Source organism: Tachypleus tridentatus, chromosome 2, assembly GCF_004210375.1.
Source record: "Tachypleus tridentatus isolate NWPU-2018 chromosome 2, ASM421037v1, whole genome shotgun sequence".
NCBI classification, from domain to species: Eukaryota; Metazoa; Arthropoda; class Merostomata; order Xiphosura; family Limulidae; genus Tachypleus; species Tachypleus tridentatus.
Genome location: NC_134826.1, coordinates 67,132,632 through 67,154,929, shown reverse-complemented (window position 1 = coordinate 67,154,929; position 22,298 = coordinate 67,132,632). Strand labels below are relative to the sequence as shown.

At 31.3% G+C, this 22,298-nt stretch overlaps 1 protein-coding gene across 1 annotated transcript in view; it reads left to right on the top strand.

The window, feature by feature from the left end:
• na (sodium leak channel non-selective protein na) overlaps positions 1-22,298 on the top strand; it is an 82,805-nt gene that overhangs the window by 49,895 nt on the left and 10,612 nt on the right. The window contains 7 exon segments of the mRNA XM_076488142.1: positions 6,819-6,917; positions 12,180-12,380; positions 14,448-14,522; positions 16,074-16,193; positions 17,414-17,482; positions 20,392-20,540; positions 21,039-21,132. Coding sequence (XP_076344257.1) covers positions 6,819-6,917; positions 12,180-12,380; positions 14,448-14,522; positions 16,074-16,193; positions 17,414-17,482; positions 20,392-20,540; positions 21,039-21,132 — 807 coding nt within the window.

Here is a 22,298-nt window from a genome sequence, read left to right as displayed (position 1 = left end):
ATAATTGAAATGAGACTGTATATTGCAAAATAATAGTCCACTAAAAACTCAGGGAAGACTAAAGATCAGTTTAGTGTTATTGGATATGTAGTGAGAGTGCACATACACCATGTCAGTGCAAGTTATGTAATGTTAGTTAGGCATGACTGGAAGGCCAATATAATAAAAAATAAATAAATATATAGTGTTATGAGACTTAAGCTACTTAGACAAGACATGTATTTTCATGTTATAATATGTTGTCATTCTAACACAAAAAAAGCATAATTTATAATTAATTCCTAAATATGAGGGCTACAAGGTTGGTCAGTTGACAGACACCATGTAGTTAGAGTATAGAAAATAATATAAAATATAAATATTTACTGAAAACAAACATTTGAAATATATTTAGGAGGATTTAGAGATTAAACAAATAATATTTGAGATTTGGGATGAAGAATAGTATTTTAATCATAACGTGAAATCACTTTGCATTCAGACTAGTAACAAAAGAGACTGTTTTCCCAAACAAATCTTCAGTAAAAATATTTCATTAAACACTCTGATATTTTTGTATACTAAAAACTTGTAATCTTTATTAAAAGTCTACTAAATTTTGTAAAAGTACACAAGCTCTATCAAATGTTATAGCACAAATACTTAACACATGCAAATGTGAAGACAAACTAGTGTATATTTATACCAAGCCTGTTGCAAAAGAATTAATAGATGCTACAGATATTAGCATGAAGCTTTGGTATGTATGCATACATAACTACAAGCAAAACAAAACCAGTGATATAAAAATCTTTACTTTTTCTTTGTATTTTTTACATTTTTTTGTTATTTTGTTAAAATCTGTTTAATTTTTTCTTAGAGGTGATAAGTTTAAAACAAAATAATGTTTCAAATAAGATGAATTTATACCTTAAACTATTCATAACCTAAATAAAAATCAAACAGTGTAAAGATTATTTGGAACTATAAATAACAAGTATATTATAGTAGGTGAGGTGAATTTAGACCATAAGCAGTTCAAAAATCACATAAGATGAGAACTAGGAAAAACAAAGGCAAGTTGACCTTAGGCTACAAGCAATATCTATATATATATGTATGTAATGATCATGGATAGCAAGTAGAATAAACCCGAAATAAGTCTTTTTTTCTTTTTTTTCAAACAGTGCAAATTGACTTCCCTTTAAATATAACACAAGTAGCAAAACTGTAATAAGTAAAAAGATATGTATACTGAAGTGAGAAGTATTTGATTGATGTTTGTAATTTACAGAACTATAGTTTATATTATGGTTAGGGTCTATGTGACATATAGTGCATAGGGTTACCAGTGAAATATAAACTCCCCAATTCTGGTCTGATTTGGAAACATATGGGGTTCCAAAGATAGACCAGTCCTCTTGCTTGTACTTTGCTAAAAATTAAATCTTAGGTAATGGGAAAAAAAAAGACACATCCAGCAAGTTACTATATGAAATTCATACAGATTCCTGAAATGCTCTAAGGTTACCATACTGTTGGATATGCAGTTTTTCTGATTTACTTACCTTTTGGCTAATCATTTAGGAGCCAGAAAATACCTGGAGGCTCACCAGAGAATATTTTATGGGGCAAAATCTGCATTTTCTTATCCTTGAGCAAAAACAGAGACAGGTGTATTACACAGTGAAACAATGTTTATTTTCAATGCTCATAAACATAATAAAGATTTTAGAGGACAAATGCCTTTCAATATCTTTATTGAATTAATATCTGTACATTAACTTGGGTACATCTCAAAGTAGTTTTCTTTAAATTACTCTCTTCTCAGTTTTTGTGTTCAAACAAAACTTGATGGTCAACAGTGATGTGTTCCTAAGGATGCAAATGCAACACACATAATTGATGGTCACTCTCATCCTAAAACAAGGGATACTATATCCTTGTGGCATTGCTTCACTTGGCAGTAGAAATGACCACTGTCACTTCTCTTTCACTCTCATTTCAAAACAAGGAATGCTATATCCCTGGGGCACTGCTTCACTTGGAAGTAGAAATGGCTACTGTCTCTTCTCTTAGAGTGTGATCTATGTTACAGCAATCTTTCCTGAGAGAAAGCATATGTGATTCCATAAATAACTAGATGGAGAGGAGCTTAGTGGCTTCCTTTAATAGACTTCCTATACTAAAAACAAATGATAAATGTGTACAGAATTTTTGTAAAACTATATATTAACTGAGTTGGTGGGAAAGATGGAAAGTTTGCATAACACATTATCAGGCTCATCTAAATGAACAAAATGTTCCAATTTTACCACATGAGAATGATACAGATGGAGAAGGATGATCCAAAGTTACCATATCAAACTTATCCAGATACAAGAGAAGTGCTCCAATGCTATTATATCAGGTTAATTCAAATGGACAGAGATGCTCTAAGGTTATATCAAATTCATCCAACTGGACAGAAATAGTAGTTTTAACATATCAGGGTGATACACATCATTAGAATGCTTCAAGGGTTGTTGTATCATATTTATCCAGATACACAGAAATTCTCCAAGCACATCCAGATGCACAGAAGTGTTTTAGTGATACCAGATAAAGTTTATCCTAATGCAGAGGAACTTCAGTGTTACCATATAAAGCTCATCGAAAAACACAGAAATGTTCCAAGATTACCAGATCAGACTCATCCAGATGTACAAACATCCATCATAATTACTAAATGTTCTCTAGCAAGCACAGTTAATAGTAATATGTGTATTGTTGGGAAATTACCAGTGTAAACAATGGAACTGTTTAGTATTTGCCTATTAATTGATATGGAAGGTAGAAGATCTGGGCATTTATTCAGTATTACCTCTGCCATATTCTGAGAGAAAATGTAGGCATATAGTAATATGACACAAAAATACTTGATAATTTTCATTTCTTTTCCTTGCATTCATTATCTGTATTTAGTTTTTAATGAAAATGTTAAAGTGCCATTTTTTTCAGATACTGTTATAAGATTGTTTGTAACATAATCATTCGAGGTTTGTGAGTGAAAGAAAATGCTTAGAGAAATAAATTTAGTTAACATTGCATTAGAATATTTAATGAAGGCTTTCCTTATCAACCTGCAATTATATCATTGACATGTAAAATAAATCAATTTAGTTTTATATTAATTTTTAGATTTCAGCTGATAAAAATGTATGTATATTCTGAATGTAATCTAAAATGAATATTTATGTGATTTAAGCTGTATTATAAACACATAGTCTGCTGTTTATTACCAAAGTGATTCAAAACATTTATTTTTTGTTTATTGTTAAGTGTAAAGCTATACTATGGGCAATTTGTGCTGTGCCTACCACAGGTATCAAAACCCAATTTTTAGCATTATAATCCTTCAGACTTACTGCTAAGCCATGATGTGCATTTCTTTTTAAAATATTGACTATGCTTACTAAGTCATGTAATACAATAAGCTGTACACTACACTAATATACTGTATTGTAAAAAAAAAAAAAAAAAAAGAAAGAAAGAAGAAGAAGAAGAAGAAGTGAACTACTACTGTTATAAATAACAAATTTGTTTGGCATAATAAAGCAAAAACATTTGATAGGAGAAAAAAAAAGAACTGCAAATTTTTGTCAATGATCACAAATGCAAAAATGTGAATGAAAAAATTGTTAATATGTGTGTATATCTGGGAATGAGAAGTAAGAGGCTATTGGATGAAAGTAGTTGTCAATTTTTAATAATCTGAACATGTATATATTTTGTGGAACTTAATAACGAAATAAGAATAAATGTAAATAGCATATAATTCAATTCTAAAAGTGTTGAGAAATAGTAGAGGAAAACAGATTATAGAATGTATGTAAACTATGTAGCAGTTCTTCCTAGACTTCCAGCCCACTGGGCTCAGCATAGCCAGATGGGTTAAGGCGTTTGGCTTGTAATCTGAGGATCACAAATTTGAATCCCCATCATACCAAACATACTTGCCCTTTCAGCCAAAGAGGGGGCATTATAGTGTGATGGCCAATCCCACTATTCATTAGTAAAAGATAAAAGAGTAGCCCAAGAGTTGGTGGTAGATGGTGATGACTAACCACTTTTTCTCTAGTCTTACACTACTAAATTAGGGATGGCTAGTGCAGATAGCCCTTGTGTAGCTTTGTGTGAAATTCAAAAAAACAAACATTCAGCCCTCTTTTGGCTCAGTGCTAAGCTTTACAGCATATAATGGTGAAGTTCAGTGTTCATGGTGGGCATAGCACATGTAGCTTTAAACTTTAAAAAAAATACAAATTCAGATCTGTATTAGTGTATAAAATCAGTGGAATGAGGAACTGGAGTGTTTCAGATAATTTTGTACTAATCATTTCGATAATTGCTGTTAAAAAGGTGTTTTATTTTTATTACAAACATGTCTTAATACTTGTAACCCAAAAGGGTTGAAACCCATTTTATGTGCAGTCTTATTCAAGTTGACACTTCCCCTCATCTAACAGTCTATACAATACTAAGAGGTGCCTAATTGTAACTGAGGGAATTATAATGTTTAGTAATGTTTGTTTGTAGGTGGGGCTAAACTTTTTTCTTTTTTTCACAATACTGAGCTTTAGCTGTACTGCAATGTTTCATTGGTTAACTAAATATATTTGATGTGATGACAAGGATACTGATAGAATGTTTTCAGTATTTTAAAACTGAGAATAATCATTACATTACATAATTCATAGTTAGCTATGCTGTAATCTTTATGGGTCATCTGCTAATCCTTAATGAAAGTGTCATAAATATTCTATGAGGTCAGTGATAGACAGTGAATTAATAGCATATTTGTTTTGAGGAAAACTGTACTAAGCCATTTGCATATTTTAACAGATAAGAATTTTAAAATTAATTGTTACTATATTCTGTTTTTATTTCTTAGGCAAACCCTGCTCAAGCTATTTTAATGTTTCTTCTAATAAAGGTTACAGCATTTGTTGCTACTTAATTCACCTATGACTTTGTCCTTCTTTCATCTTTATAAGGGTGGTATTGGTCAGCTATGTTTAAAGTCAGAGGCGGCTTTTACAATAACTGTGAATTTGTGTGCATATATACACACATACATGACTTATATGACATCTTTACGAATTCATAAGTTTATTCTTTTGTCTTGTTTTCAAAGCATAATGATGTTTGTGAGCATGTGTTTTACTTACCAGTGACTTTTGCTTCTTCGTGTGATGATTATATTTACTCTGTGTTTAACTGTGTTCATGAGTTTTTGTGTACCAACTGTGTTTTGTTTTTTAAATATTTCACTGGAATCATTTGTATATTTATATGCAAGTCACATTTCATTATCATTGATATTTGATTGGTTTTGTTTGCAGGTTAAGTAAGTTTTTTCTTCCCTCATGTAATATCATAAAAAAATTGAAAATATAAATCTTAAAAGTTTTGATATAAGAATAATAATCATGTAAAAGTTATACCTGTTTAACACGAAATGCACACATGTTATTGTATTTGTTTGCAAATATTGTTTTTAAATTGTTTCAAAAAATTTAAAATAGTTCAGTAACTTTAATATTACTCACACTATACACAGAGATGCAGATAAACTATCACAGTTCAGTCAATAATTCAGTAAACTTCTATGCAAATCCCTTTGGTTGCACAAAGATCATTGAGGTGGTAGATGATTTTGTTCCAAACATTAAAGAGTATGTCTTGAGTGGATGTTCTGCAGAATAAAAAACAAAATGTCTTTAGTTGTGTTATTAGTTGCTGCAAACTGTTTCAAGTTAGCTCATATAATAAAGGATTTATAAAGGCCTATAATGGGGTGAATAATTTATGGACACCCTGTATATACGTATGCACTTATTGTTTAAATAAAATGTGTAACAAAAAAAAATCTTCCACCTAAGTAACGATTTTGCTGTTATTCCTTTTATAAAAGACTCAATAAGCAAGAGAAATGTGCTTTATGCTGTGTTATGTTTCAAAACATGTTAATTCAATAATGGTAAAATTTTAAATGAGTTAGTATTTCCTAGGCCTAATTAGGGATAGTTTATCAATAGGCTAGAACATTAGATGTGTTTGTCAGTAGTGGTTGGCCCAGCATGGCCAGGTGGTTAAGGAACTCACCTCATAATCCGAGGATTACAGGTTCAAATCCCCGTCACACCAAACATGCTCACCCTTTCAGTCATGGGGGAATTATAATGTGATGGTCAATCCCACTATTTGTTGGTGAAGGAGCAGCCTGAGGGTTGGAGATGGGTCGTGATGACTAGCTGTCCTTCCTCTAGTCTTATGCTGCTAAATTATAGATGGCTATCACAGACAGCCCTTATGTAGCTTTGGGAAGAATTCAAAACAAAAAAAAGTAGTACATATAGAATATATTTGACATAATATAATGCTCGTGTAATGTTGCTAAACATAAACATACAAGTTGAAAGATTTTTGTAAAACCTGGTTTTATATTTCAGGTACTTTACTAGAAAAGTAAATTGTTTTTTTCTTCTTGAAATACTAGAAAACAATTAAGTACTGAACTTGTGTCATTAGAAAAACTTTTAAATTTCATTCTAAAGATGTTATCAAACAGGACATGTTTTTCTCATACAAAAAAATTATCTTATCCTTTTGTGGTAAAGGAGTGAAGATAAACTATAATAAAACCTTAGCTTTTGAGGATTTTAGAAAAATTAAATATGAAACACTTATTTAAATGTTTAAATAATCATGTTCACATTTCACACTTGGAACAGTGTGAATTCCATATGTTGTTATTGTTGTCATTAAATAAATATGATTTGTTCTTTTAACTCTAGATCCATGCCATCTATATTCATATATTCGTGTTTCTTGGTTGTATGATTGGGCTGACATTGTTCGTGGGTGTTGTTATTGCTAATTACAGTGAAAATAAGGTATGTTAACCTTTACCCAAAAGTATCGAATTTTATTTTAGAATAAAAACACAGTCACCAAGATTTAAAACTAAGTTAATTTCTTATATCCAAATATGTTGTTTTGAAGCATGTTTATACAGCTTAGATTATTTTTAATTATTTACTGCTAAGACATATAAATATCTATTTAATTACAAACTTTGAAGTTTCTAAGAGTCTGTGAAATATGAAGTGTAATGACCAGTGTGAGAAATCTCACCAGGGAGTATCTTGAATATTTCAGATTTGTAAACAATAACAGTTTATCAAGTTGGTTAGGTTACAAAGTTATTTTGTTTTATTAAGTAACTGCATTACATCAGTTGTAATATATTATGCTACCATCATTGTTCAACGAACTGGTAAATGTAATGCAGCATACAAAGCCAGAGGTATAATCAGTGAAGTGTTAACCTATAGGTCCAAATTTTCTGGTGAAATTCATCTGAACTGAAAATGGTCTTCTTTTTTTTCCTTTTTTCACATTTGTCTTAATTTCTCCATTTCAGATATCTAAACCAGAGATATGTAGCATTTCAGATCTGTTCCTTGTCATTTCTGAGTCACTGCCCAAGAGGCCATTCAGTTCAGGCTAGTGACTTGTCTGAGATAAACAAATCTGAAATGCTGTTTTTACATCCCTCCAATTCTTGAACCAAAGTGGACAAATAAAGACAAAATGAAAAAACAATCTGCAATTTACATGATCTTTATCATAGATGTTAGTCTGGCTGGTATCTAATGCTTTGCCAACTTTTGGCATCTAAACCATGGGTTATTCCATGTCAAATCATCCAGATTTTGGAAAATTTTTCAGGTGACCCCCTCAGAATGCCTTAAAAAGATTCACATGTGCTCGTCTACTCATATAATGAAAAATTGCCAAAGAGTAGATCAATATCTATAATAGTTTCTGATTTACAGCCCTGTAAAATTTAATTAATTTTTTTTTATTTTTGGCAAATTCATTTTCGGGCAACTGTAGCTGCTTAAAGCTGCAAGAGTAATGGTGGTAGAAGGCTGAAATTTGCTACACTGACTGAATTAATCTCACAGAATTCAAAAATGGTCTCAAACCAAGTTCATCTCTCTTAGAATTTTCATAGTGAGGCTGTAAAATCACCTGAAAACCCAAAATTGTAAAAAACATTGGTTTTATTTAATAAGCCATAACTCTAAGACTTAATATGATACAAAGCTGAATTTTGTTTTCAAATTTCCCACAACATATCAGTTGATAAATCAGCAGTTGTTATAATTAAAAGTCTATTAGATCTGTACAAAAATATAGTTGCATGCAACTTTTTATGATTTAGCTAAAAATAGCCCTACTTCAGGCCACAATTTGACTGTGTCACCAGTTATTCAGCCTTTTCAGATTTTTACCATATATTCTTACATCTTTGAATATGATCTACAAAAAAATTTGGGATGGTGTTCAACCTACTTTTTGAGTTATAATTTTTTAAAGTATCCTCTGACCATACGTTTTTTACTTGACAAAAAAACTTCAATTCAGGTGTGTTACTGTGTGCAAATATATTCATACAATTTTGAAAAAAGTTACATATCCCATTGAAATATTTTAATCAGCCTTTACCATATATTCTTACATCTCTGAACATGATCTTCACAGCTATAATGTTATTAGACCATGCTGAAAACTATAGCTTTATAGTTCAGGATGCTGTGCAGGGGCACCACTGGGATAATTCTCAGGCAGCACTACACCCTTTTGTAATGTACTTCAGAGAATCAAATTCAGAAGATATCACTGTTATCATGTATGTTCTGTCAGATTGTCTGAAACACGACACAGTGGCTGTTCATGCTTTCATTACCACAGTACTAAGCCATGTTAAACAGAAATATCCAAACACAGAAAAAATTATTTATTTCAGCGATGGTGCAGCTTCACAATACAAGAAATTTAAAAATCTTGTAAATCTATGCTACCATTTTGAAGATTATCAGTGTCCACTGTTTTGCCACTAGTCATGGGAAGAGTCCATGTGATGTAGCTGGGGGTATGGTGAAGAGGCTGGTGGCTCGTGCAAACCTTTAATTGCCTAAAAATAATCAAATTTTAGGTGTCTCTGATATGTACCATTAGGCAAAGGACCACATTCAGGGCATTCAGTTCTTTCTTGTCAATCAGGAATCAGTCCTGCAGAATTGTGTAAAGTTTGATCTACTTGAGCGCTATGAAAAATGCAAAACTGTGGCAGGTATAAGGTCACATCATAGCTTTATTCCACACTGTACCAACAAATTGTATATGAGAAGGCTATAAGATGATGATATGTACACAGTTGTAACTGTTGGTAGTAGAAGTGAAAGTGATGCTGCAGCAGCTCAAATAGGGTCTAATGATAGCAATGACAATTATCAGTCAGGGAAATATGTGGCATGCATATACAATCATGAATGGTATGTAGGAAACATAAAAGATAGATCAGATGAACATTTCAATATGTTGGTGTCATTTATGAAGAAATCATGAAATGAACTGTTCTCATGGCCTGCAAGGTCACTTAAAGATGAAAGCTGGATTCCTTTCCATATATTCTTTGTCTGGTAAGTGCACCTACCGTGCAAGACAGTAGTGCTCGCCACTTTGTTCTAAGTCAAAGTGATCTCAACATAATCAAACTCAAATTTCAGAAATTTATTCAAGCTGTCTGAACAAAGCAATGTTTATTTGATGTTGTTAAGACTAATTTATCACCAAAGCAGTTTTTGAAACATTTCATTGTCATGATTATTGAAGTTTTTTGTGACTATAATCTTTCTCAGTTATCCCCTGTTGTACATTGCGCTTTTTGTGTCTGATTTACCTTTGTATTTATTATATTATGAATCTTAAACTCAACCATATCTGCATAACTGTAATGCATACACAATATATTTGCATTGCCATGTGATCTAACTAGTTATGCCAATAAACTTGTTCAGAAATGAATTAATTATTTCTTGTTTCTTACAACTTTATTATTTAACATTGTGAAAGGCTCGTTAAAATATTTCAGTGAGATTCACAAAATTTTGACAGGTATTTTTCAAAATTGTATGGATATAATTGCACACAGTAACACACCTGAACTGAATTTGTTTCTAAATAAAAACGTGTGATCAGACGATACTCAAAAAGTAGGTTGAACACCATCTTGATTTTTTTTTGTAGATCATATTCAGAGATGTAAGAATATATGGTAAAAATCTGAAAAGGCTGAATAACTGGTGACATGGTCAAACTGTGGCCTGAAGTAGGGCTATTTTAGCTAAATCATAAAAAGTTGCATGCAGCTACATTTTTTTACATGAGATCTAATAGACTTTTAATTACAACAATTGTTGATTTATCAACTGATATGTTATGGGAAATTTGAAAAAAAAATTCAGCTTTGTATCATATTAAGTCTCAGAGCTATGGCTTATTAAATAAAACCAATGTTTTTTACAATTTTGGGTTTTCAGGTGATTTTACAGCCTCACTATGAAAATTCTAAGAGAGATAAACTTGGCTTTAGACCATTTTTGAATTCTGTGAGATTAATTCAGTCAGTGAAGCAAATTCCAGTCTTCTACCACCATTACTCTTGCAGCTTTAAGCAGCAAAAGTTGCCCAAAAATGAATTTGCCAAAAATAAAAAAATTAACTAAATTTTACAGAGCTGTAAATCAGAAACTATTAGATATATTGATCTAATCTTTGGCAGTTTTTCATTATATGGGTAGATGAGCACGTAAATTTTTTCAAGGCATTCTGTGGGGGTCATCTGCAGCCTCCTGGATGATTTGACATGGAATGACCCCCATATCTTTTAAAGTGTTCACTTTGATCACACAGTGTTATAAACATAGAATTTTGCTGTTTTTGAACCTTTGAATTTTGTAACTGTTTTTCCATTGAACAACAAACAGATAAGAATTTAATTTTGAGAACTTCTTTTCAGCTGTATTTTTGGCCGTGTTTTGTGCTTGTTGGTTTAAATTATATTTCTTCCATTGTTTTATTATACTGGAATGATGTGTTGGGCTCTTTAATGAGCCTTTCTTTAGGTCAAGAACTTTCTAAACAACCTATGGACTCCAAGGAATGTTTTGTAAGAAGTTATTAAAATGGTTTCAGATGCTTTATCAATAATATACAGAAATAATTAATTCAAGTTACAGTAACAGCAACTTTCACAGTAGTCAAGTTTTCATTTTAATAACTACAACGTTTCAATCAATATCATTGAGCTATCATCAGGTAAGAGTTAGGTTCAAAACAGGGCTTCAGAAATCTCTCAGTCCTCTTGGACATCATGTCAAAAGTTCTTGAAAGTTAATGTTGTAGAAAGCTCTTAACAGTTTGAATATACATTGTTCAGTATAGCTCATTATATATTTAAAAATGGCTGGTATGGGTAGAGAAAGCACCAGTAGAGAAACGAACAATGTTTCAACCTTTTTTGTCATCGTCAGGTTCACATTATTACCAAATTTATTCAAAAATCAGGCACAAAACTAAAGTCTATACTGTGTGAAAACTACACTGACAAACACAACACCAACATTAGTTATAAAATACAATGTGATAGACTTCTATATTGGAGAATCAAGTGGAAAAATGGAAACCAGATTCAAAGAACGCAAAAAGTCACCTTCACACGTTTTCAAACACTGCAACTCAAATAAGCACAACATAAACATAGAAAACATCCAAATACTAAATAAAGACACAAACATAAACAAATGCAAAATTAAAGAAGCCTTACTTGAACAACAACTCGCCCAAAATAAACCAATACAAAGGAACAACGTTATATCTATATTAATAAATATATCCAACATCTAAGCACACCCTCTACATTCCTACACTCAATTACACAACTCTCTTTAAATATATGGTCAGCTGCCGGTCAGTAACCCTTTCTTTCTTTGTGAACCTGATGATGACCAAAAAAGGTCGAAACATTGTTTACTCCTCTACTGGTGCTTTCTCTACTCATACCAGCCATTTTTAAATATATAAATTAATTCTGTAGAAAATTCTTAACAAATTGAACATAAAGTGTTCAGTCTAGCTGATGGTAATTCAATTAAATGAAGTTTGTAACAAACTAATGTTGTAGAAAACTGTTAACAGTTTGAATATTCAGTGTTCAGTCTAACAGATGGTGATTCAATTAAATGAAGTTTGTAACAAATTAATGTGTAGAAAGCTCTAAACATTATGCTGACTCTTCATCATAGGGAACAGCTCTCCTAACAGTAGACCAAAGAAGATGGTGTGACCTGAAGAAGAGATTGAAAATTGCTCAGCCTCTTCATCTTCCACCTAGACCTGATGGACACCACTTTAGGGCCTTCATCTATGATATTACTCAGAACTTACTGTTTAAGAGAGTTATTGCTGTTTTAGTCTTGACTAACAGTAGCTTGCTGTGTGTCAGTGTACGGTTTGTCTTATTTCTTGAAAAGAATGGAGATATAAATCAAGCAATATTTTATGCATGATATTTTGTTGTTTTAAAATATTTATTTAGTATAATTCAACAAGCTGTTCATATATTCATTTCTTCACAATGCTCCACCTTTGACTAACACACTTGTTTAGCTTTTTAAAAATTTTCTGCCTTTTCTAAAGAACAAGTCAAATTTGCTAGGAAGGTATAATTTCATGAGGACATCTTAACCATCCATTTTCTTGATTTTTGAGCATTTCTTTGTTGTTTTCTACTTGGCTTTTATACATTCCTTATTCACTAATGTAAGCAAGCTTTGGAAACAGCAATAAAAAATTTAAATGTGACTGGATAGAGCCAAAACTGCTCTTTTTTTTTATATGTTAGAGCAAATAAAGTAGTTAGAGCAGTTGTTTTTCATTTTGTGGGAAAGTTGGCAGTCATAGCTCCTGTAACATTGACCAAAAGCATTCACTGAGATGTTCTGAAGTCTTATAAATAATCCATAAAGCTGGAAAGCTTTTTGTAGTTTCTTTTTGTAGCCTTTTATTCAAGAACATTATTATTAAATTGTGTCTGTTTAAAAGCTACAGACACTCTTCAGAGAAAAATTATTAGATAAACATAATTAGGTTTAGTAAGAACCTAAAGTGACTTCAAAAAGTTCTTTTTCTAAAAGCTGTTTTTGAATCTCAAATTTTGTAGAGTGTGGGATTCTCCAACATTTATATTCAAAAATGTTTATTGAATGTCGTTTTTTATTTTTTAACCATGTGCAAACACTGTAAATAGATAAGTTGGAAAACTTGCTTCATAATTATTTCTAATTTTGTTCATCATATTCAAACAGTGATGTGCATAGAAAAATTGGCAAACTGGTTACATAATTTAAATCATGATATGTTTTAAATAAAAGAATTGTTGCTATCATTAGTAATAGTGAAATGTTTTCATTATTTTATTATCAATTTGTTTGAATGACACAAGGTTTTTTGGAAATGACTGTATGTTTTAAAAAACAAAATGACACCTTCCAGATCACCTCAACATCAGAGGTTCACCAAGTTGGTTTCGTTGATATAATCTTTATGTAAAAAATCATGGCAAAAGTTGCCAAAAATATGTTTTATTTTCACAAAGTGTGCAAACATCAACTATCTGTAGAAACACTTAAGTGTTTCTCTGTAGGAGCATACAAAGTTGCACATAATTATATTTACACTACCGTAAGTAAGATATATTTGTAAATTTATTTTGTTTTGTGTTTTAATTGTTTTTCTCTGCTGCTGTTTGCAATACATACATAAATTCTTGTATTTTACTAGTCAGTATAACTAATTTTCGTATTTTACATTGTTTAATATATGCAAGTTTTGTTTATTTGTATTGGAACTGAAATGCAATAGAACTTGTTCACACTATACAAAAGAACTATTTTTTGAAACACATGTCCAGGAAAGAAAAACTGTTATTTATAAACATATTTGAAGAATCTGTGCTTTGTTAGGTTTAATATTTGATTGAGATGTTTGTAATGGAAATTAATATTGTTGATGAACTTACTGGGGAGAACGGTAAGACTAGAGAACATGTATATACATTTTGGTAAGGTATGAATCACCGTCAGCTAAAATCAGTTTTATTTTTCTAACAGTGTAGGTTATCTTTGTAATGGTTTGTCTTCTGTTTGTGGTGGGTGCAGTTAGTTTAAGGATGTCTAAGGGAAAGTGTGATAAATATTTGAATGATAAAGATTGGCTTTGAGAGTTGTATTTTTATTTTAAAGTTTAGTTTAGTGGGTGAAAGGTTTAATATTGACCGTTAAGACCCTTTATGCCCTTAATTATATGAGTATGTTAAGCTTGGTCATAGTTTTATGTTTGAAATGTGCAGAAAACCTTTTGACATTGAAGAAATAGCACTGTTCACATATAAAAATAAGTTTTAACCTTTATAAATATGTTAGCATCTCATGCTTTTTCTTAGTGATTTACTGGTTTGTGACTAAGTGAATGTAACAATATCAGTTTGATTTAAACTGTGTTTTTCTTATTAGTGGAAGAAAGATGAAAGCCATACAATACCTTTGGCTACTGTTTCTGCTGCCTTTACTGTGCTTTTTGCCATTGAGGTAAAAACATTTCTTGCATATATATTTTGGCAATCACTTTAGGTTAAGTAAAATGTCTTTAATAAGACTGCATGTAGTAATTGTTGTATTCAGAATGTTTTTGGTATAGTCTGTTTACTTGTAAAGTGTGATCTTGAAGAAGGAAAACTTACACCTTTTTCTCACAATGTTAGAGTGATCAATTCACAATCTGAGAGTTGTTGGTTCATATTCCCATCACACCAAATATGCTCGCTCTTTTGGCTATGGGGGCATTATAAGGTGACAGTTAACCTCACTATTCATTAGTAAAAGAGCTACCCAAGAGTTGGTGGTGGTCGATGTAGAGTATTTGCCTTCCCTCTAGTCTTTTACTGCTAAATTAATAAGAGTCAGCGCAGATAGCCCTAATGTAGCTTTGCACGAAATTCAAAATATACTGAACTGCACTCACAATGTTTATTGTAATTTTAATTAATAAAAGTGTTGCTAACAATGAAATGACGTTCTCCAATAAGTTATCTGATAACATTAGAATTGTGTGGCAGCAGTGAATAAATTACAGTTGAATTTGATTGATTGGAACTATATAATTAAGGTACTGCAATTTAAGTGATACAACAACAATAGTTTGAACAGTATTATGTTTTGTTATCTGTCTTGAAACTTTATTGATTACTAATAATTCATTTCTTTTTTTCTTCTGTGTATCTGATACTTTCTCACCATTTATCAAAAAAAGGACCAGATCTAATAGGGGTAATAAAATTTCATGTTGTAGATTATATGTTAGAAATTTCACTACCAACAAATTTTTTATATATTAATTAGAAAACTTGTTTGTAAGCAATTTGTCTTTTTTTTTAACTTGATTAATTTCTGAAATCTGTAGGGTATTTATATTTATTTACATGGAGCATATTGTTGATTTTTGTTATCTAATTCACTTCTTTTTTTTTCTAAACATTTCATAAATGAGTAATTTTTACCAGAAAGCTGTTATGTTTCTTTTTTGTACTTTTTCTCACTTCAATTTTTTTCAATTTTGTTGGTTTTTTTTGGGGGAGGAGCTCCTTAATCAAGGGTCTAATGGGGAAGGCAGCAGTTAAATTTTCTTTTTTCTTCCTTTGTTTGTACATACCATGAGTTGTGAAACACTCAGTTAATGGGATTGTTAGTTCCTTCATTAGCTTGTACCACTAATCACCCAGCTTTAATCCCAGTTAACCTGAAAACCACACTGGTAAAGGCCTAATCAGCAGATAATAGAGATGACATTATGAAATACTCTTCTTTACTATCATTCACAAGTTTGTATAATTGATAGTTGTCTTTGAAATATCATAATTAACAGTATATCCATTTATATCAATGCAGATTACATTTAAGGTCATAACTGTATTGCCCTGTACAAGAAAATCTAGTTTTAGCTTAGAATTTCATAGAAGAGTTTAAGAACAGTGTCAGACTTAGGTGGAGAAAACAAAATTTAACCTAAAATAACCATAATTACCATCAAAATACATTTCACTCTTGTTGAACTGCTGTAAAAGTGTATCATCATATATCCAGGTCATAATGAAAAGTATCGCTTTTACACCAAGAGGATACTGGCAGAGTCGACGGAATCGTTACGACCTGTTTGTCACTTGCCTGGGAGTTGTCTGGGTGATAATGCATTTCATGTTGATGGTAAGTAAATCAGGAATTGTATAGAGAAACTAGCTTGAGGATGGGTTATAATCTTGTGTTATTAATTTATTGCACATTGTTAGTGTTACTTATTAACACTAACCTCTGTGTAAAAAAACAAAACAAAAAACAAACACAGTCACATTTAATTATATTATGATATCATACACAAAAGTTATGTGTTATATTTAAATGAAATATAGCTAATTATTACATTGAACTTGCTCTCTTTATGTCTCAAGGAAATAAAAGATTTATGGTTGGTCCTACTGTTGGTAATATTGTGATTGATAGTTGCATTAAAATTAGATTTTTATTAGCAATAATCTTGTTATCAGTATTTAAATACAAGTGATATGATTGTTCATATTGTTATAAATAATAATATTAGAGGTGTGTGATTGGTCCTTATTGTTGATATTGTCCATTTATTTTTTCTTTGGTTGTATGCACCTAAGATATCTCATACTTTCAAGAATACTAAATATATACTTTAAAAGGTGAACTCAACTTTAGGTCACAAAAAGGTAACAAGAAAGCTAGTTTATCATATGCTAGAAGCAGCCATTTCCCATTATAATTTTCATTGTTCAAATTGTAGGATCAAAGTGTACAACTAAATCTTAATATAGGCTTGAGCTTAAGTTATGTATTTCTTTAGACATTTGTACATAGACTGTTGTACAGGGTGTTTGAAAAGTCACAGTGCACTTATATATTTATTATTAGACATGTTTCAATATAGAACACAGGAGGTAAATATGAATGACAATTATAAACAATGTTGAAAGTAACCCCTGTTGACATCAATTCAGGCCTGGATCCTTCTTATTTTGTTTCTAAACACTGCTATCAATTGCTGGCTTGAAATAGACTGAATAAAATATGATTACAAAACTACACCCTTTATTTTTAAGCTCTGTAGGTTGACATAATTATATACAATCAAAACAGATCTATCAAATTCTATTTTGTAACTGTTTATGAAAACTGTAGAAAATTCTAATCTTTATTGAATTAAAAAAAACAAAAATCTTGTCAGATAAAAGTTATTTTAGATAAAATGCATATAAGTCAACATTATATTTGAGGCACATGATTGTACCCTTACACAAACAATTGGGTTATAATTGCTAACCTTTATCAGTAGTATTCTTGTATGAAATGCTAACAAGTTATTCCCTAGCCAGAATTCTCATGAACGTCTTTTTAACCCACAGAATGACTTTAGTAACTCCTTTGGATTTGTGGTTGTCATTCTCCGGTTTTTCACTATCACTGGAAAACATGTGAGTTGTTGAGTAGTGATTTCATGTTCTCCTTTTAAGGATTTAAATCCATTCTTTTTAAAATAGTCTTTTCTTTTTTTTTCCTATTTGTAAAATGTGTAAGATGTTGAGAAAAAAGATGTATGTTTATAGAAGCTCTATGTATATCAAGGTATATTAGCTAGCTGTACCTGTCTCCAGAATATACATTATGTTGTTTTTCATACCTGTACTGTGTGTTGGATTAATGAATGATCTAACTAAACTATAACCTCCCCCTCTCCCAAAAGTTGCCAGAAATTTTACTAGTAGGCAATGGCTATAATTGCAGTTAATAATTCATAACTTCCATTCTGTGATCCAGTTTTGACTTACTCTGTAAATAGAGATACTTCTTTTAAAAATATGTATATCTACTCTTTGTGAATAAATATGTTGTATTGTTGCTGTACTGTATTTGTTTGTATGATTGAGAGTGTTAAACATACAAACACTATTTTTATATTTCTAATTCTATGGTACATACGGACCTATATGTAGGGGACCTTGCTCTATTTCAGCCTGGGGCTCTCCAAGAGCTAAATTTGATCTTGCCTATACTCATTACTTTTCTAAAATGTTTGTGTGTTTAGTATAAAAGTCATGCCTTCTGTTGGGGTACATGGAAAGTGTGCAATTGATACTTCAAAAATGCTCTATATTTTTGCCATAAACTTTTTTTTTATTAATTAACTATATTATATATTTATACACATTATGACTGTGTATGTATGTGTGTGTGTATATATATTTGTGTGTGTGAAGGTGTTACCAAATGTAGGGTAGCCCAAAAAAGTATACCCACATTTCAAATTCTCGTGTGACTTTAGTAATTACTTGATCGAGTGGAAGAGATCAGGTGGCTGGATGGAAGAAAGCAAAGGGTTGTTATAAATGGAATTCAGTCAGATTGAATTAATGTCATGAGTTGAGTATCTCAAGGCCCACTCTTAGGACCTTTGCTCTTTTTTGATTTACATAAATGACATAGATGAAGGAATGGCCAATAAATTACTTAAATTTGCAGATGATATTAAGGTCTTGGATATTGCTGGCTGTGAAGAGGATGATGTTGCTGATTTATAAAAGGATTCAGATCATCTAGTGAGTTGGTCAAATTGATGGCAGATGGGTTTTAATTATAATAAATGCAAGACAAAGCATGCAAGCTATCATAGTTTAAAATATAATTTGGATGGGAAAACCTTACAGCATGATGAAAGGAAGAGACCTTGGTGTAGAGATTGATTAGTTTCTTAAGCCATCCAATCAGTATGCTGCAATTAGTGGCAGGGAAAGTAGGTTGTATGTACAGAATTATTGAATACAAGTCTAAAGAGGCAATAGTTTCATTGTATTGTTCAGTTTGGGGCTCCTTACCTCAGAAAGGACGTTGAATTGTTGGAAAGTGTTCAGAGTTAGGCTACTGGAATGGTGCTTGAGATGCTGGTGTTGTCATACAAGGAGAGGTTAAGAATTAGAGAAGATTTGACTCAAGTGTTTAAGACTGCTAAAGGAACTTATGGTGTTGATGTGGCATCATTTTTATTCTTAATGATGAGAATAGTAGGGCTAGAGGGCACAGATATAAAATTTGGCAGTGTAGGAGTCATCTTCAGCTAAGAAAATTTTTCTAAAATGGTGGTTGGTCTTTAGAACAGGTTACATTTGGATGGCATGGAGACAGTTAATTTAAGTGAATTAAAAAGAAAGCTTGCTGACTGTATGGATGATAAGGGTTGGCTTTGAGGTGTTTTTTATTTGATAGTCAATTTACAGGATGGGACAGCCTAGGTGGACTGATAGGTCACATTTTGTTAGTAGACATGAAAACATACTAGATAATTATGTAATAGGCCTTGGCAATTTGACTTTTAGAAAGGTTAACCAGTGCCAGCTGATAGGTTGTGTTTCACATGAATTTACAAATAGAACTTCAGCTTCAGACACTTATTTTTGTAGAGGAAAACAAGATGTAACAAACAAGTTTACAAATGTGTCCTACAATCCAGACTTTTCTTCATATTGTACTCTATTCTTTCATCTTTGATGGGCTAAGCTTACTGACATTGTTTTCGTATCTATATCTAAAAATTGGTACATGTAATTTTGACATAATTTATGCATCACTTTTCTGCTTCAAACCAGTAGCTACCATTTATTGAATTTAATTTTATATTTGTTAGAATCTTAAAATTTCTCTTACCTCACATTTTTAACCTTTGCTCTCCTTCCTTCAGAGTGAAGTCAATCAGGGAGCAAAGCATAACTTAAAATGCATTCTGGTGGCTACTGTTACATGTCAAATTATTTTTCTTAGCCAGTTAAGTTTTCCTACCATCCCTGTCACTGAAACCTGTGGTCAATACAATTTTTGTCATAATTGTTGACTTTGCTTCCTGGCTAGAACCTTAGAATGAAATTGTTTGAAATGTACATGTCTCATTATTTGACTGTGAGACATCGTGTGTTTCCTATAACATAATATTCATTTTAACATGTATCCTAATATGTGCTTTCATTAAAGTAAGTTATTTTACCATTAACATGTGCTTTCATTAAAGCAAATCATTTTACCACACATGTGCTTTCATTAAAGTAAATCATTTTACCACACATCGTAACATGTGCTTTTATTAAAGTCATTTTACCACACATCCTAACACGTGCTTTCATTAAAATAAGTCATTTTGCCATGCATCGTAACACGTGCTTTCATTAAAATATAAACCTGGTAAAACCATTGTATTCTAGCTAAAATTAGTTATTTGTGTTGCTTTTAATGGATTGTTTTTTGATGTTATAGTTTAGTTGTGTTAATATTGTTGAAAAAATTGAAACTATATTTGAATTATGTTTTAATGCCAGTATTAAATCATTATTTACCTAAGGCTACACTGAAGATGTTGATGTTAACAGTAGTGGTGTCTGTCTACAAAAGTTTCTTTATAATCATGGGGATGTTCCTGCTTATCCTGTTTTATGCTTTGACTGGTGTTATTTTGTTTGGCACAGTTAAATTTGGCGAGAACATTGGGAGGTAAGGTTTGAGATTTCAGTGTAATGAGCAGTTTTTGAAGAAAATAAAGAAAAGACAGTTATATAGGCAACAGTACTTTTATGTTGATTACCCATACTTTAGTATAATTTTGGAGAACCATTGTTGCTTAGTTCCTTAGTAATCTAGTTGTTTATGGGTATCATTTCGTGTGTTTCTCTAAAATTTTGAAGCTAAACATTAACAAAGATTTTAAAGCTTGTGTAGAAAAAAACATATTTTACTGGTTTTATTTTTTCATTTGGTATTTATGACACTGAGAAACCACATTTTATTTATAGCCAAAAAAAGGCAATTTGTAGGAACTAATTTCTTTTCTTCCACAATTAAATCTTAAATTCTCTATTTGTTAAATATAAATTTGACATTTAAAGTTGTCTATAGGTGTAATTATTACTAAGATATGAATTTTATAAACTGTCATATTTTTGTGTAGTTTTTTTCTTGTCATTTTTCAATTTTCTAACATGAATTCTGTAGACAGGCAAATTTCCGAACAGCACCAAGTGGAATTGCCATGCTTTTTCGGATTGTAACAGGGGAAGATTGGAACAAGATCATGCATGACTGCATGGTATGAAAAGAATATACATTTTATGTTGCCAAATTACTCACTAAAAATTTATTTTATATGTTCCCATGGTTTTTCTTATAAGTATACTAGATTCTATCATTAATGAAGTCTAAATCCTATGAAATTTTATTCTCAAATGTACCAAAAAAAGGAATTTATACAATTATTGAATTGAATGAAAAATAGTAATTAGTAATAATATATCTCAACTGAAAGTGTGTAGCTGAGCTGTTCGTGTAAGGGCTCATACTGCTAGCCCATTGTGTAGCTTTGTACTCAAAAAACTAAACAACCAAACTTTACTGGAGACCTAACTGTACTAATAAGATCCAATATTTTGTCAAAGTAGAATTGATTTTTAATGTAATCATTATTCCCATTGTGAGTGTAATAAAGGTTGTATGTTAACAAAGTGTGCATCCACATTATGGAATAATTAAGTGAGTCCAATAACCTAACTTATTTGATGAAGTTCCAGTAGGAATTAATCTACATTCTTACCTAGTTATTGGCCCAGCATGACCAGGTGGTTAAGGCACTTGACTCGTAATCTGAGGGTTACGGGTTCGAATTCCCATCACACCAAACATGATTGCCCTTTCAGTCGTGGGGGCATTATAATATGAAGGTCAATCCTAATATTTGTAGGAAAAAGAGTAGCCCAAGAGATGGTGGTGGGTGGTGATGACTAGCTGCCTTACTTCTATTCTTACACTGTTAAATTAGGGATGGCTGGGGCAGATAGCCCTTGTGTAGCTTTGCTCAAAATTCAAAACAAACCAAAACCTAGTTATTTTTAGAGTAGGGTCAAATTATGTTAGTTTTTTTTTAATCATAAATAAAGTTTTCTTAGGATAATTAAAAAATCAATGTTGGTTTAAAAGGGTTATTGTAATATTTTGTGTAATAAATGTTCCCATTTCCATGTAAGTTTAAGAAACACAACAAAAAACATAAAGCAATTAGGAACATGTTTAAGTTCAATATTGTTATCTAGGCATAAGTATTTTGTTCAAAGTAGAACTACTTAATACTGAAATATATATTGGTCAGTAACTTTTTGCTCTTGGTTTATAATCATTTGATACATTTTTTATTTCAGCATCCCATAGAAAACAAAACTCATTAGCACAGTGTATGTAATACCAGAGTTAGTGAAACATAGT